This window comes from Mustelus asterias, chromosome 22 (genome assembly GCF_964213995.1).
Source record: "Mustelus asterias chromosome 22, sMusAst1.hap1.1, whole genome shotgun sequence".
In the NCBI taxonomy this organism is placed as follows: Eukaryota; Metazoa; Chordata; class Chondrichthyes; order Carcharhiniformes; family Triakidae; genus Mustelus; species Mustelus asterias.
The window spans coordinates 54,949,097-54,966,725 of record NC_135822.1 but is presented as its reverse complement, the minus strand read 5'-3'; the positions used below and the strand labels follow the sequence as shown (position 1 = coordinate 54,966,725).

At 48.1% G+C, this 17,629-nt stretch overlaps 1 protein-coding gene across 1 annotated transcript in view; it reads left to right on the top strand.

Moving 5' to 3' along the window:
- The first annotated feature begins 453 nt into the window (after positions 1 to 453).
- ggcx (gamma-glutamyl carboxylase) overlaps positions 454 to 17,629 on the top strand; it is a 44,697-nt gene continuing 27,521 nt past the window's right edge. The window contains exons 1-6 of the mRNA XM_078239247.1: positions 454 to 593; positions 3,140 to 3,352; positions 7,604 to 7,762; positions 8,891 to 9,056; positions 12,130 to 12,208; positions 15,186 to 15,292. Of these exons, the coding sequence (XP_078095373.1) occupies positions 566 to 593; positions 3,140 to 3,352; positions 7,604 to 7,762; positions 8,891 to 9,056; positions 12,130 to 12,208; positions 15,186 to 15,292 (752 nt within the window). The 5' untranslated portion in view covers positions 454 to 565. The remainder of the gene's footprint in view (positions 594 to 3,139; positions 3,353 to 7,603; positions 7,763 to 8,890; positions 9,057 to 12,129; positions 12,209 to 15,185; positions 15,293 to 17,629) is intronic.

The following is a 17,629-nucleotide window of genomic DNA, read 5'->3' as shown; positions in this document are numbered from 1 at the left end:
AGGTGGATTGGCTATGCTAAATTGCCCCTTAGTGTCCCAAATTGTGTCGGTTAAGGGGATTAGTGGGGTAAATGGGGTCAGTAAGGTTCTGAGTCAGTGTAGATTTGATGGGCCGAATTACCTCCTTCTGCATGTAGGTATTCTCTGAAAGAGTCATTATTCAAACACTCAGCACATTGGCATGGGTGGGTCACAGAGGAAGGTTTTGGAGGATGGTAGAAAGGGGGTAAATAGGAGAGTTTGGGGTTCCAGACAGTTGAAGGTGAGTGTTTCAGAACAGCAGAGCTCACTGGGAGATGAGGAGACGATTAATTTCTACTGGAGGGCAAGAGTTAAAACAGCAACAACTGTAAGCAACAGCAAACTCAGTGCAATCGGCATTCCCTAACTTTGGGGAGGAGCTTTTCACGACAAGCTCAGGGTTTTGCGGCAGTGTGTCTGAGGTGGGGGGTGTGGATACAGCGTTTGGGATTTGCTTTCTGGCAGAGTGTGAGGACGTGGTGGTTGAGTGGAGAGACAGGGCAGTAAGGAGTAGTGCTGGTTACAGGAGCCGCGCAGCGCGGACATGCACAGGGACAACCTGAGACAGACAGGTAAGTGTCCAGGGAGCAGCGACAGTACAGGGACAGCAAGCAGAGAGTCCCTCAAATCAATGCAAATCTCAAATCAGACAGCCACACAGGGACAAAACAACTCTCTTTATTTAAGCAAACTCTTGCAAAACCCACAATGGTTAATGATTTATTAGGAGGGGAATCAGGCAAAGAGTTAGATTTCACTGAAATCTTTCCAATGCAACCCCTCTCCATTTCAGCAACAGATTCCTATCGCCGTTTCTCCTCAGTTTAAGTCCTCATTGTTTAATCATTCTGTCCTGAGGGTTCAGAGAGTCCCTACAGTGCAGGAGGCGCCCATCGAGTCTGCACCCACCACAATCCCACCCACGCCCTATTCCTGTAACCCCATATATTTACCCTGCTAATACCCCTGGCACTAAGGGGCAATTTATCATGGCCAATCCACCTATCCTGCACATCTTTGGAGTGTGGGAGGAAACCGGAGCACCCGGAGGAAACCCACACAGACATGAGGGGAAAAAAGTGCCAACTCTGCACAGACAGTGACCCAAGGCTGGAATCGAACGCGGGTCCCTGGTGCTGTGAGGCAGCAGTGCTAACCACTGTGCCACCGTGCCACTGCAGGGTTTTTGACAGGGAGCATGTGGAGTTGGTGGCACAGTGGGTGGAGTTGGTGGCACAGTGGTTAGCACCGCTGCCTCACGGTGCCAGGGACCTGGGTTCAATTCCTGGGTCACTGTGCGGAGTCTGTACGTTCTCTCCCCCGTGTCTGCGTGGGTTTCCTCTGGGTGCCCCGGTTTCCTCCCACACTCCAAAAATCTGTCGGTGAGGGGGATTGGTCACGCTAAGTTGCCCTTTAGTGTCCCAAGATGTGTGGGTTAGGTGGATTATTGGGATAAATGTGTGGGGTTACAGGGATAGGATGGGGGAGAGGGTCTGGTTAAGATATTCTGTCAGAGTTGGTGTAGACTTGAAGGGCTGAATGGCCTCCCTCTGTACATGGGTGGCACAGTGGTTAACACTGCTGCCTCACAGCACCCGGGACCCGGGCTCGATTCTGGCCTCCGGTCTGTGTGGAGTTTGCACATTCTCTGCCTGTCTGAGTGGGTTTCCTCCGGGTGCTCTGGTTTCCTCCCACACTCCAAAGACGTGTGGGATAGATGGATTAGCCGTGCTAAATTACCCCTTTGTGCCCCAAGATGTGTAGATTAGATGGATTGGCCATGCTAAATTGCCCCTTAGTGTCCAAAGATGTGTAGATGGATTGGTCATGAGACATTGCCCCTTAGTGTCCCAAACTGTGTAGGCTATGTAGATTAGCCATACTAAATGTGTGGGGTTACGGGGATAGAGTGTGGGAGAGCGCCAGGGTAAGATATTCTGTCAGAGGGCCAGTGCAGCCTTGATGGGCTGAACGGCCTCTTCTGTACTTTAGGGATTCTAAGATGCTGCTTCTTGTGGGACAATCTAGAACCGGGGCTAGGGTCACTGTTTAAAAATCAGAGATTGACCATTCAAAATTCCTGGGGATAAGGCCACGTTTTTATCACTCAAAGGGTTGTGAGTGTTTGGTACTCCCTTCCTTGTAAAGTGGCGGGGGCAGAGGGTGGGATTTTCCAGCTGTAACCACCAGCGGGGGTTTTCCAGTCCTGCCGAAGGTGACACCCCCCTCCCTCTCCCCTGCAGGGGTAAATTCTCCAGTGGTGTAGCCAGTAAACAAAGCAAATGTCTATTTCCTCTGGCGGGACTGGAAGATCTTGCTGGCGAATCGGGCTGGAAAGCCCTCCCCTGCCAGAGATTTTGAATATTTCTAAAGCAGAGGTGGAGGTTCTTGGTAAGCAAAGGGGGTCAGAATTTCTCCGGGCGGCGGCAGACGGGATGCAGATTTGAAGTCACTATTGGAATGGCCATGATGTTAAATGGTAGGGAGCAGGCTTGAAGGGCCGAATGGCCAACTCTGGCTCTTTAGAACATAGAACAGTACAGCACATGATTCCCAGCTTGGGTCACTGTCTGTGTGGAGTTTGCACATTCTCCCTGTGTCTGCGTGGGTTTCCTCCGGGTGCTCTGGTTTCCTCCCACACTCCAAAGATGTGCGGATTAGGTGGATTGGCCGTGTTAAATTGCCCCTTAGTATCAGGGGGGCTAGCAGGGTAAATATGTGGGGTTACAGGGATAGGGCCTAGGTGGGATTGTTGTCGGTGCAGGCTTGATGGGCCAAGTGGCCTCCTTCTGCACTGTAGGGAACTCTATGAATTTAAGTTTCTGTTTGGGTCTTTTTGTGGGACGGCCTCACAGCGCCAGGGACCCAGGTTCAATTCCAGCCTTGGGTCACTGTCTGTTTGCACATTCTCCCCGTGTCTGCGTGGGTTTCCTCCGGTTTCCTCCCACAGTCCAAAAGATGTGCGGGTTAGGTGAATTGCCATGATAAATTCTCCCTCGGTGTACCTGAGTGTGGCGACTAGGGGATTTTCACAGTAAATTCATTGCGGTGTTAACGTAAGCCGACTTGTGACACTAATGAATAAACTTTATTTTTGTGTTGGGGGGGGCCGGTGAAGGTGCTGCCTTGGATTCCAGCTCTCCAGAGATGTCTCAGCCCGCACGGAGGGGAGTCCCAAAGGAGACCGGGGCGGAGGAGGAGAAGGTGGTCAGCAGAATGAAGAGGATCTTTGGATTTGAGCTGTCAGATTTCCGGAGTTGGCATCGGTTTGTCAGTCTGGTGAACCGGCCCGCTGACCCCGCGTCCCTGGGAGTCTTCAGGTTTCTGTTTGGTGAGTCCAGACTTCTATCCCGCTTGTCGTCAAGGGGCTTTTGGACACCAGATGGCGCTTTTGGCCTCTGAGACAGAGAGTTATAGGTTTGAGGCCTTCACGCAGAGGCCTGAGCTCTACATCTAGTCAGGCACTGAGGGGGTGCTGCACTGTCAGAGGTGCTGTCATAAATTCCGGCCATACCTAGAGTCATAGGCCGAAACCCTACCACCAGAACGGAAATCTCTATTGGCCTCGGGCGGGATTTTACGATATCGCCTGAGTGAGGCCATAAAACCCCGCCCATGGCGATATCCAGCACGGAAACAGGCCCTTCGGCCCAAATTGTCCATGCTGACCATGTTTCCGAAACTGGACTGGTCCCGTTTGCCTGCATTTGGCCCACATCCGTGTACCTGTCCAAATGGGCAGCACAGTGGTTAGCACTACTGCCTCACAGCGCCAGGGACCCAGGTTCGATTCCCGGTTTGGGTCACTGTCTGTGCGGAGTCTGCACGTTCTCCCCCCCGTGTCTGCGTGGGTTTCCTCCGGGTGCTCCGGTTTCCTCCCACAGTCCGAAAGATGTGCGGGTTAGATGGATTGGCCGTGCTAAATTGCCCCTTAGTGTCAGGGGGATTAACAGGGTGAATACGTGGGGTTATGGGGATAGGGCCTGGGTGGGATTGTTGTTGGTGCAGGCTCGATGGGCCGAATGGCCTTTTCTGCATCGCAGGGATTCTATGATTCTATAACCTTACAGCCAGTGTAGTGGCTGTTGTAATGTAGGAAATGGGACTGCCTGATCTGACTCCCCTGCTCCCTTCTGAGACGGAGCAGAAGATTCTTCATCATCGTTCTTAAAAATAAGATCTTTGCCAGCAGGAATATACTGGAGTTTCCTTCAATTACATACTCATCGCCTAGGCAACCAGGAAAGAAAGGAAAACACAGCAAAGGACGACTGAAGAATAACCAGGAGGCAAAAAAAACATATTTTGTGGGCAAGTCATAGAGATATCCAGCACGGAAACAGGCCCTTCGGCCCAACTTGTCCATGCTGACCAGGTTTCCTAAACTGAACTAGTCCCATTTGCCTGTGTTTGGCCCCTATCCCTCTAAACCTTTCCCAACTGTGTACCAAATGTCTTTTAAATGTTGTTGTTGTACCCGCCTCTGCCACCTCAGCAGGCAGTTCATTCCATACACGCGCCACTCTGCGTGGAAAAAGTTGCCCCTTGGGGCTCCTTTCCCCTCTCACCTTTAACCTGTGCCGCCTAGTTTTGGACTCCTCTACCCTGGGGAAAAGACCTCGGCTATTCACCTTATCTCTGCCCCTCATGATTTTATAAACCTCTATAAGGGTCACCCCCTCATCCTCCTACGCTCCAGGGAAAAAAGTCCCAGCCAATCCTTATCATTCAAACCTTCCAGTCCCGGTAACATCCCTGTAAATCTCCCACGTCATGTGAGTGTAAAATATGTCACGGCACAGCTCAAGGCAGAGAGGAGTGTCCCGTAAAAGATTTACTCTGCCAGTGTAACTTAAACGGTGGCACAGTGGTTAGCACTGCTGCCTCACAGCATCAGGGACCCGGGTTCGATTCCCGGCTTGGGTCACTGTCTGTGCGGAGTCTGCACGTTCTCCCCGTGTCTGTGTGGGTTTCCCCCGGGGGCTCCAGATTCCTCCCACAGTCCAAAAGACGTGCTGATTAGGTGCTAAATTCTCCCTCAGTGTAACCCGAACAGGCGCCGGAGTGTGGCGACTAGGGGATTTTCACAGTAATTTCATTGCGGTGTTAATGTCAGCCTATTGTGACATGAATCAATGAACTTAAACACCACCACAGAAAAGGAACTCTGGAAGGTATATATGTATGTGTAAGTCACTCATGGCACTGTATTCCTTTTTAACTTCATTTGATTTATTGGGATATAGTGAAAAGTATTGTTTCTTGCACACAATACAGACAAAGCATACCGTTCATAGAGTACATAGGGGAGAAGGAAAGGAGAGAGTGCAGAATGTAGTGTTAGTCATAGCTAGGATGTAGAGAAAGATCAACTTAATATATGGTAGGTCCATTCAAAAGTCTGACGGCAGCAGGGAAGAAGCTGTTCTTGAGTCGGTTGGTACGTGACCTCAGACTTTTGTATCTTTTTCCCGACGAAAGAAGGTGGAAGAGAGAATGTCCGGGGTGCGTGGGGTCCTTGATTATGCCGGCTGCTTTTCCCGAGGCAGCGGGAAGTGTAGATGGAGTCAATGGATGGGAGGCTGGGTTTGCGTGATGGACTGGGCCTCATTCACAACACTTTGTAGTTTCTTACGGTCTTGGGCAGAGCAGGAGCCCAGACCAAGCTGTGATACATCTGGAAAGGATGCTTTCTGTGGTGCATCTGTAAAAGTTGGTGAGAGTTGTAGTGGACGTGCCGAATTTCTTTAGCCTCCTGAGAAAGGTTTAAGTTGAAAGTTTATTTATTAGTGTCACGGGTAGGCTTACATTAACACTGCAATGAAGTTACTGTGAAAATCCCCTAGTCGCCACACTCCTGTTCGGGTTACACCGAGGGAGAATTTAGCACCTAACCAGCACATCTTTCAGACTGTGGGAGGAAACCGGAGCACCCGGAGGAAACCCACGCAGACACGGGGGAGAACGTGCAGACTCCACACAGACAGTGACCCGAGCCGGGAATCGAACCTGGGCCCCTGGCGCTGCGAGGCAGCAGTGCTAACCACTGTGCCTCAGCAAGGCAATAGTCGCGGAAGGAAATTAGGAATGGAAGCAATCGCTGGCGTGTGTGTTTATCTGGTGAGGTGAGAACCACAGAGCAATTACAGGAGGCCATTTGGCCTATTGAATCTGTGCTGGCTCTCTGTGAGGAACTTAGCTAGTTCCACTCCTCTGCCCTTGTACTCTGTAAAGACAAAAAAAATGCTTCTCTTGAGGTTTTTTCTTTTGAGAGCCATAGTGAATTCAGCCTCTGCCTAGGGTGCGCATTCCAGATTGAAAGCCGGTTTTGTTACCATCCAATTAAGGAAAAAACCAACGCAGAGAGACCTGTTCCACTCCTAATCATTCCCAGATTTCCTCTGAAGTTCAAAGTGGCCACGTCCCTTCCTTGTTATTTTGGGGTGTGATAACTCGACACATATGGCCTGCCAGCCTTCAGGAGACTGAATCAGTCAGAGTGTGTACCTGGGAGTTATGTGCGACAAACACTCTGTTCTGCTTCCAACATGCGAGGGTGTGTTTGGTAGCTGAGCTAAGCAGAATGCTTGCATATTTCTTTTAACACCAGCCATTCTGTAATCCCTGAACATGTTGTAACCTGCTATAATGACAGTCCTGATCATAGCGTTCCCCACAGTGCAGAAGGTGGCCATTCAGCCCATTGAGTTTACACCGACTCTCTGACAGAGCATTTTACCTAACCCCATTTATTCCGCTGATCCCCCTAACCGGCACACCTAGGGACACTAAGGGGCAATTTAGCATGGCCAATCCACCTAACCTGCACATCTTTGGACACTAAGGGGCAATTTAGCATGGCCAATCCACCTAACCTGCACATCTTTGGACACTAAGGGGCAATTTAGCATGGCCAATCCACCTAACCCGCACGTTTTACCTACCCAACCTCTCTTCATAACTTAAATGTTCCATGTTACGGGCGGCACGGTAGCACAGTGGTTAGCACTGCTGCTTCACAGCTCCAGGGTCCCGGGTTCGATTCCCGGCTTGGGTCACTGTCTGTGTGGAGTTTGCACATTCTCCTCGTGTCTGCGTGGGTTTCCTCCGGGTGCTCCGGTTTCCTCCCACAGTCCAAAGATGTGCGGGTTAGGTTGATTGGCCAGGTTAAAAATTGCCCCTTAGAGTCCTGGGATGCGTAGGTTAGAGGGATTAGCGAGTAAATATGTGGGGATAGGGCCTGGGTGGGATTGTGGTCGGTGCAGACTCGATGGGCCGAATGGCCTCCTTCTGCACTGTAGGGTTTCTATGATTCTATGATCCCAGACAGCATCCTGGTGAATCTCCTCTGAACCCCCTCCAGTGCAATCACACCCTTCCTATAATGTGGTGACCAGAACTGCACACAGTGCTCCAGCTGTGGCCTCACCAAAGTTCTACTCAACTCCAACATGACTTCCCTGCTTTTGTAATCTATACATTGGTGGTTCCAGGAGCTGACGCACTCTGAATAGCCTCATTTTGTGCTGTATGTTTTGCTTCTCAAGCCTTTCTCTCCCTTTTTTTTCCAACCCCCTTGCAGGCTTCCTCATGGCCCTTGACATTCCACAGGAGCGGGGTCTGAGCTCGCTGGACTTCAGGTACTTTGACGATCTGGTGGTCTGTCGCTTCCCCCTCTTCAATTTCTTGGAGCCTTTACCTTTGGACTTGATGTACGTGGTCTTTGTCACCATGTGGCTGGGTGAGTCTTCGTGTTTTTGGTCCCACAGAGAGAGTCTTGTGCATGGAAACATTGACCACTTCAGTTATAAGGATAGATTGGGTGGCACGATGGTTAGCACGGCTGCCTCACAGTGCCAGGGACCCAGGTTCAATTCCAGTTTCGGGTGTCTGTCTGTGTGGAGTTTGAACGTTCTCCCCGTGTCTGCGTGGGTTTCTTCCGGGTGCTCCGGTTTCCTCCCACACTCCAAAGATGTGTAGGTTAGGTGGATTGGCCATGCTAAATTGCCCCTTAGTGTCAGGGGCTTAGAAGGGTAAATACATGGGGTGATGAGGATAGGGCCTGGGTGGCATTGTTTTTGGCACAGGCTGGATGGCCTCTTGCACTCTAGGGATTCTATGATTCTATTGCAGAGAGCCAGGATGGAAACAATGGGCCGAATGGCCTCCTCCTATGAAGTATCCATTCTGTGAAGAGCAGGGGAGTTGTCTCTATGTTTTCCTGAAGAAATATTCCCAAGAATATTTGAGAGTCAACCATATTGCTGTGGCTCTGGAGTCACATGTAGGCCAGACCGGGTAAGGACGGCAGATTTCCTTCCCTAAAGGGAACCGGATGGGTTTTTCCGACAATGGTTTCGTGGTCATCAGTAGATTCTTAATTCCAGATTTTTTTTTTTGTTGAATTCAAATTCCACCATCTGCTGTGGCTGGATTCGAACCTGGGTCCCCGGAACATAAACTGAGTTTCTGGAATAATAATAGGGCGGCACGGTAGCACAGTGGTTAGCACTGCTGCTTCACAGCTCCAGGGACTTGGGTTCGGTTCCCAACTTGGGTCACTGTCTGTGCGGAGTCTGCACGTTCTCCCCGTGTCTGCGTGGGTTTCCTCCGGGTGCTCCGGTTTCCTCCCACAGTTGGAAAGACGTGCTGGTTGGGTGCTAAATTCTCCCTCGGTGTAACCCGGACAGGAGTGTGGCGACTCGAGGATTTTCACAGTAACTTCATTGCAGTGTGAATGTAAGCCGACTTGTGACACTAATAAATAAACTTTAAACTTTTAATGATACCACTCGGCCATCCTTGAGTGAGGAGTCAGGACTCTCGTATTCACACTTCAACACCAGCTTGTCTCTCTCTTTGTCTGTAGGGGCTATTGGGATCATGCTGGGCTGCTTCTATCGCCTCTCCTGCCTAATGTTTCTCATTCCCTATTGGTACAACTTCTTCCTGGATAAGACTGCCTGGAACAATCACTCGTATCTCTACGGCCTCATTGGCTTCCAGCTCACACTGATGGATGCCAACAGATACTGGTATGAAGCTCGGGGGTTTAAACGCACTGGCTTGGAGGTTGAGGGGAGAGATGTGGCTCATTAGCGCCCCCTTCCTGCTGGGTACTCCAGCATTTTTCTTGTAGCGATCTCGAAAATTAGATATAGCTCTTGGGGCTCAAGGGATATGGGGAGGGGGGAGGTGGGATCGGGATATTGAATTCGATGATCAGAATGACAGCACCTGCCGACCTCTCGCTGAACCGCCCCTCCCTTCCCCCCCCCGGCTCTTGTTCTGACCCATACTGCAAAAAACTACTTCCTAGGTGTCCAGATCACCAACAACCTGTCCTGGTCCCTCCACGCCGACGCGATAGTTAAGAAAACCCACCAACGCCTCTACTTTCTCAGGAGGCTAAGGAATTTTGGCAAGTCTGCTACGACTCTCACCAATCTTTACAGATGCACCATAGAAACATAGAAAAACTACAGCACAAAAACAGGCCCTTCGGCCCCACAAGTTGTGCCAAACATATCCCTACCTTTTCGGCCTACCTATAACCCTCCATCCTATTAAGTCCCATGTACTCATCCAGGAGTCTCTTAAAAGACCCTATTGAGTTTGCCTCCACCACCACTGACGGCAGCCGATTCCACTCGCCCACCACCCTCTGTGTGAAAAACTTACCCCTAACATTTCCCCTGTACCTACCCCCCAGCACCTTAAACCTGTGTCAAAAAACGTTCTTTCTGGTTGTATCACAACTTGGTATGACTCCTGCTCTGCCCAAGACTGCAAGAAACTACAAAAGGTCGTGAATGTAGCCCAATCCATCACGCAAACCAGCCTCCCATCCATTGACTCTGTCTACACTTCCCGCTGCCTTGGAAAAGCAGCCAGCATAATCAAGGACCCCACGCATCCCGGACATTTTCTCTTCCACCTTCTTCTGTCGGGAAAAAGATACAAAAGTCTGAGGTCACATACCAACCAACTCGAGAATAGTTTCTTCCCTGCTGCCATTAGACTTTTGAATGGACCCATCACATATTAAGCTGATTTTTCTCTACACCCTAGCTGTGACTGTAAAACACTCTGCACTCTCTCCTTTCCTTCTCCCCTATGTACTCTATGAACGGTATGCTTTGTCTGTATGGCGCGCAAGAAACAATACTTTTCACTGTATCCCAGTACATGTGACAATAAATCAAACGATACTTTTCACTGTATCCCAATACATGTGACAATAAATCAAACAATACTTTTCACTGTATCCCAGTACATGTGACAATAATAAATCAAACAATACTTTTCACTGTATCCCAGTACATGTGACAATAATAAATCAAACAATACTTTTCACTGTATCCCAGTACATGTGACAATAATAAATCAAACAATACTTTTCACTGTATCCCAGTACATGTGACAATAAATCAAACAATACTTTTCACTGTATCCCAGTACATGTGACAATAATAAATCAAACAATACTTTTCACTGTATCCCAGTACATGTGACAATAATAAATCAAACAATACTTTTCACTGTATCCCAGTACATGTGACAATAATAAATCAAACAATACTTTTCACTGTGTCCCAGTACATGTGACAATAATAAATCAAACAATACTTTTCACTGTATCCCAGTACATGTGACAATAATAAATCAAACAATACTTTTCACTGTATCTCAGTACATGTGACAATAAATCAAACAATACTTTTCACTGTATCCCAGTACATGTGACAATAATAAATCAAACAATACTTTTCACTGTATCCCAGTACATGTGACAATAATAAATCAAACAATACTTTTCACTGTATCTCAGTACATGTGACAATAAATCAAACAATACTTTTCACTGTATCCCAGTACATGTGACAATAATAAATCAAACAATACTTTTCACTGTGTCCCAGTACATGTGACAATAATAAATCAAACAATACTTTTCACTGTATCCCAGTACATGTGACAATAATAAATCAAACAATACTTTTCACTGTGTCCCAGTACATGTGACAATAAATCAAACAATACTTTTCACTGTATCCCAGTACATGTGACAATAATAAATCAAACAATATTTTTCACTGTATCCCAGTACATGTGACAATAAATCAAACAATACTTTTCACTGTATCCCAGTACATGTGACAATAAATCAAACGATACTTTTCACTGTATCCCAGTACATGTGACAATAATAAATCAAACAATACTTTTCACTGTATCCCAGTACATGTGACAATAATAAATCAAACAATACTTTTCACTGTATCTCAGTACATGTGACAATAAATCAAACGATACTTTTCACTGTATCCCAGTACATGTGACAATAATAAATCAAACAGTACTTTTCACTGTATCTCAGTACATGTGACAATAAATCAAACGATACTTTTCACTGTATCCCAGTACATGTGACAATAATAAATCAAACAATACTTTTCACTGTATCCCAGTACATGTGACAATAAATCAAACGATACTTTTCACTGTATCCCAGTACATGTGACAATAATAAATCAAACAGTACTTTTCACTGTATCCCAGTACATGTGACAATAATAAATCGAACAATACTTTTCACTGTATCCCAGTACATGTGACAATAATAAATCAAACAATACTTTTCACTGTATCCCAATACATGTGACAATAATAAATCAAACAATACTTTTCACTGTATCCCAGTACATGTGACAATAAATCAAACTATACTTTTCACTGTATCCCAGTACATGTGACAATAATAAATCAAACAGTACTTTTCACTGTATCTCAGTACATGTGACAATAAATCAAACGATACTTTTCACTGTATCCCAGTACATGTGACAATAATAAATCAAACAATACTTTTCACTGTATCCCAGTACATGTGACAATAAATCAAACGATACTTTTCACTGTATCCCAGTACATGTGACAATAATAAATCAAACAATACTTTTCACTGTATTGCAAATTGGCACTGTAATTGGAGCTAAGTATAAAACAGTCCCTGCACAAGAAACATGACACAAATACATTTATTAAAGGCACAGTATCACCACATTCACTGGTAAATCACGTTTTTTTAACTTGAATCTCTGTTAGGTCTGTTGATGGACTACGGAACCCGAGAAAGAGGAACGCTCAGGTGCCGCTGTGGAATTACACTTTGTTGAGGACACAGGTGAGTGATGTGCTGTGTGTATCCGTGTATCTGACACGGAATGTCACGTGTCACATGACGTTCGGTCCCTGGCACCACACGTTGGGTGCATGACCCCTCACTACTGCGTGCCACTTGACCGTTGAAGGCCTGTGCTGCCCTCCTTCCCAGGCCTTGTGTCACTCTCACAGAATGGTTATAGCATGGAAGGAGGCCAATCACAGAACACGACAGTGCAGAAGAGGCCCTTTGGCCCATCAAGTCTGCACTGATGCACGAAAGGCCCTGGCCTGTCCACCTAATCCCACTTGCCAGCACTGGGCCCGTAGCCTTGAATGTTATGGTGTGCCAAGTGCTCATCCAGGTACATTTTAAAGGATGTGAGGTATCCCACCTCCACCACCCTCCCAGGCAGCGCATTCCAGACCCTCACCACTCTGGGTAAAGAATTTTTTCCTCAATTTCCCCTAACCCCCACCCCTCCCTTTTAACTTGTGTCCCCTCATAACTGACCCTTCAACTAAGGGGAACAGCTGTTCCCTATCCGCCTTGTCCATGTCCCTCATAATCTTGTACACCTCAATCAGGTCGCCCCTCAGTCTTCTCTGCTCCAGAGAAAACAGCCCAAGCCTCCCCAACCTCTCTTCATAACTTAAATGCTCCGTCCCAGGCAGCATCCTGGTGAATCTCCTCTGCACCCCCTCCAGTGCGATCACATCCTTCCCATAATGTGGCGACCAGAACTGCACACAGTGCTCCAGCTGTGGCCTCACCAAAGTTCTCTACAACTCCAACATGACCTCTCTGTTTTTGTAATCTATACCCCGATTGATAAAGGCGAGTGTGCCATATGCCTTTTTCACCACCCTATTAACCTGCCTTTCCACTTTCAGAGATCTATGGACAAACTCGCCAAGATCCCTTTGTTCCACAGAACTTCCTAGTGTCCTATCATTCATTGAATACTTCCTTGTCAAATTACTCCTTCCAAAGTGTGTCACCTCACACTTTCCAGGGTTAAATTCCATCTGCCACTTATCCGCCCATTTGACCATCTTGTCTCAATCTTCCTGATTCAGTCCATTGTGTCCAGGCTGGTTCTCTGCAAAAGCAATTCACTTCCCCCATTTTCTTCCCCATGATCCTGCAAATTCCTCCTTTCCAGATAATTCTCCAATTCCCTGATCGCAGCCTCGATTGAACCTGCTTCCACCACACACTCCTGATTTGATTTGATTTATTATTGTCACATGTATTGGGATACAGAAAGTATTGTTTCTTGCGCACTATACTGACAAAGCATACCGTTCATAGAGTACATCGGGGAGAAGGAAAGGAGAGAGTGAAGAATGTAGTGTTACAGTTATAGCTAGGGTATAGAGAAAGATAACTTAAGATTTGATTTATTACTGTCATATGTATTAGGATGTTGACACGGTGGCACAGTGGATAGCACTGCTGCCTCACAGCACCAGGGACCCCGGTTCAATTCCGGCCTTGGGTGATTATCCATGCAGAGTCTACATGTTCTCCCCGTGTCTCCATGGGTTTCCTCCGGGTGCTCTGGTTTCCTCCCACACTCCAAAGATGTGCAGGTTAGATGGATTGGCCATGCTAAATTGCCCCTTAGAATCCCGACAGTGCAGAAGGAGGCCATTCGGCCCATCAAGTCTATACCAACCACAATCTCACTCAGGCTCTATCCCCATAACCCAATACATTTACCCCGCTAATCACTGTAACCTACGCATCTCGGGACAGTAAGCGGCAATTTAGCATGGCCAATGCACCTAACCCGCACATCTTTGGAGTGGGAGGAAACCCACGCAGACACGGAGGGAGAAGGTGCAAACTCCACGCAAACAGTGACCCAAGGCCGGGAATCGAACCCAGGTCCCTGGATCTGTGAGGCAGCAGTGCTGCCGGAGGGGTCAGAGGGCACAATCTCAGGCTAAAGGAACGACCCTTTACAACTGAGATAAGAAGGAATTTCTTCAGCCAGAGAGTGGTGAATCTGTGGAACTCTTGGCCGCAGAAGGCTGTGGAGGCCAGATCATTGAGTGTCCTTAAGACAGAGATAGATAGGTTCTTGATTGATAAGGGGATCAGGGGTTATGGGGAAAAGGCAGGAGAATGGGGATGAGAAACATATCAACCATAGAAGAAATCATAGAAATCATAGAAACCCTACAGTGTAGAAAGAGGCCATTCGGCCCATCGAGTCTACACCAACCACAATCCCACCCAGGCCCTACCGTCATATCCCTACATATTTACCCGCTAATCCCTCTAACCTACCCATCTCAAGACACTAAGGGGCAATTTTAGCACGGCCAATCAACCTAACCCGTACATCTTTGGACTGTGGGAGGAAACCGGAGCACCCGGAGGAAACCCACGCAGACACGAGGAGAATGCGCAAACTCCACACACACAGTGACCCAAGCCGGGAATCGAACCCAGGTCCCTGGAGCTGTGAAGCAGCAGTGCTAACCACTGTGCTACCGTGCCGTCCATGACTGAATGGCGGAGCAGACTCGATGGGCTGAGTGGCCTAATTCTGCTCCTATGTCTTATGGTCTAGCCACAAGTGTGGGGTAGGGGAATTAGGGGGTAAATATGTGGGGTTTCGGGAAGAAGGCCTGGGTGGGATTGTTGTTGGTGCAGACTCGATGGGCTGAATGGCCTCCTTCTGCACTGTAGAGGTTCTATGATTCTCTGTTTACGTATTTCACTTGGTAAACGTTGAGCTAATTCATTTGTTATCGTTAAACCGTTTTGTTAAATAAAGTGTGTTCTGCGAGCTTCCTAAATGGAATGAAGCACCGTATCCTGGCAATAATGCCAAAATAGAAAAAAGTGTTGGTGTCTAGTTGGGCTTCATAGCAAAGTTTGGGGTTAGTGAGCCATACCTTAACACGGCGAATGTCAATCTTTCCTGGCCTCCTGGTAACCTTGGAGTTTTAGAGCCTTCATTTTGTCCTTTCTTCTCTTTCAGATCTTTATTGTGTATTTCATTGCTGGCATCAAGAAGCTCGATGCTGATTGGGTGGAAGGATACTCCATGAACCATCTCTCGCACCACTGGCTGTTTGATCCCTTTCGGTAAGTAGTTCTAAGGCAGGCTTTCGCTTCGGAGGGGAGCTGGGGAAGAGGGCACATTTCCATAAATATCTTACCTGAGGGCCAGTGGCATAGTGGGTTCGATTCCCAGGTCACTGTCTGTGCGGAGTCTGCACGTTCTCCCCGCGTCTGCGTAGGTTTCCCCCGGGTGCTCCGGTTTCCTCCCACACTCCAAAGACGTGCGGGTTGATAGATAGATAGATAGATACCCTACAGTGCAGAAAGAGGCCCTTCGGCCCATCGAGTCTGCACCGACCACAATCCCACCCAGGCCCTATCCCCATATCCCACCCACTAATCCCTCTAACCTACGCATCTCAGGCCACTAAGGGCAATTTTAGCATGGCCAATCAACCTAACCTGCACATCTTTGGACGGTGGGAGGAAACCGGAGCACCCGGAGGAAACCCACGCAGACACGAGGAGAATGTGCAAACTCCACACAGACAGTGACCCAAGCCAGGAATCGAACCCAGGTCCCTGGAGCTGTGAAGCAGCAGTGCTAACCACTGTGCTACCGTGCCGGGTTAGGTGCTAAATTCTCCCTCAGTGTAACCCGAACAGGCACTGGAGTGTGGCGACTAGGGGATTTTCACAGTGACTTCATTGCAGTGTTAATGTAACCCTTACTTGTGACCCCAAACTTTGGAAAAAAAATAAGGCTTGGCAAAACGATGGATTGGATTTCAGAAAAAGTTGAGGCTTTAAGGAAAGGACATTGCAAAACAATGTCGCAGCAATAAATTGTCCAGTTATAAAAGGCTGAGTAATAGAAATGACCAGAGGGTTAGAGGGTCAGTGTACATGTGTGGGTACGTGTGTGGGTACATGTGGGTACGTGCGTGTACTGATGTGTGGCAGTGAGTGAGTGAGAAAACTGAGGTTTAAGGCTCATACTCAGTCCCACTCACTCACCACTCATAGAATGAGTGCAGAAAACGGCCATTCGGCCCATCAAGCCTGCACTGACAACAATCACACCCAGGTCCTGTTTCCGCAACCCCACGCATTTACCCTGCTAATCCCTCTGCCACTAAGGGACAATTTAGCATGGCCAATCCCCCTAACCTGCACATCTTTGGACACCAAGGGGCAATTTAGCATGGCCAATCCACCTAACATGCACGTCTTTTGGACTGTGGGAGGAAACTGGAGGAAACCCACGCAGCCACGGGGGAGAACGTGCAGACTCCGCACAGTCACCCAAGGCCGAAATCGAATCTGGGTCCCTGGCGCTGTGAGGCAGCAGTGCTAACCCACTGTGCCACCGTGCCGTCCTTATTGGTGACTGTCTCCTCCCCAGTGTCATCAAAATGACGAAACGTAAATCTCGCTGTCAGCAACGTGACTTTGCCCTCTCTGGCCTAATGAGACCTCCTCCTCCCGGGCTCTGACCCCACCATTGCTGGAGTGCGCGTGCTCCAAGCCCAACTTAAATGTTGCTTCTCTGACCCACCAACTTTCAGCCCACTGTTCACTGCTCCACCAATCAAGAGACCTTTTCTCTTCCCCACTTGCTGCTGATAGGCTGAGCAGTGGCACGCGGCCGGCAGTGAAACAGCTTGGGATTGGAGGCTGGCTAGAGGCACGTGGCAGTAAAACAGCCTGCAATTGGAGGCTGGCTAGAAGCACGTGGCAGTAAAACAGCCTGCAATTGGAGGCTGGCTAGAGGCACGTGGCAGTAAATCAGCCTGTAATTGGAGGCTGGCTAAAGGCACGTGCCAGTAAAACAGCCTGCAATTGGAGGCTGGCTAGAGGCACGTGGCAGTAAAACAGCCTGCCATTGGAGGAGCATCGAAAGTCAACTTCTTTTGACAGGAATATTGAAAACTGTCCATAAAGAGCTTAAGAGGCATCTGGATGGGGTACATGAACAGGGAGGGAATAGAGGGATAAGGGCAGAGGGCTTTCCTTTACTTTAGTTAAGCCATCATGATGGGCACAGGCTTGGAGGGCCGAAGGGCCTGTTCCTGTGCTGTATTGTTCTTTGTCTTGGGAGGAGGTTGCAGAGAGGGGCATCATAGCTGCATCTATGTCTTACGCGAAAGCACCATCTAGATAGCAAAGGTACCAAAGGAGAAAGAAGTCCCAGACAGAAGAATCAACAGAGAAGGCCCAGAATATTCCGGAAGAGACAAAACCTGGTTGTAATTTAGAGAGTTACTAAATTCTATATTTTAATAAGCCTCATGGCCTACTCGTGCTTCTTGTTACATTTGCAAAACTTTATGGGGATCTCTCTGGACGTAGAGAGATCCTTTACTCTTCGTAATTCTGAAATCCATTGTACTTGCCTGTGATGACTTCAATCAGGTAAAT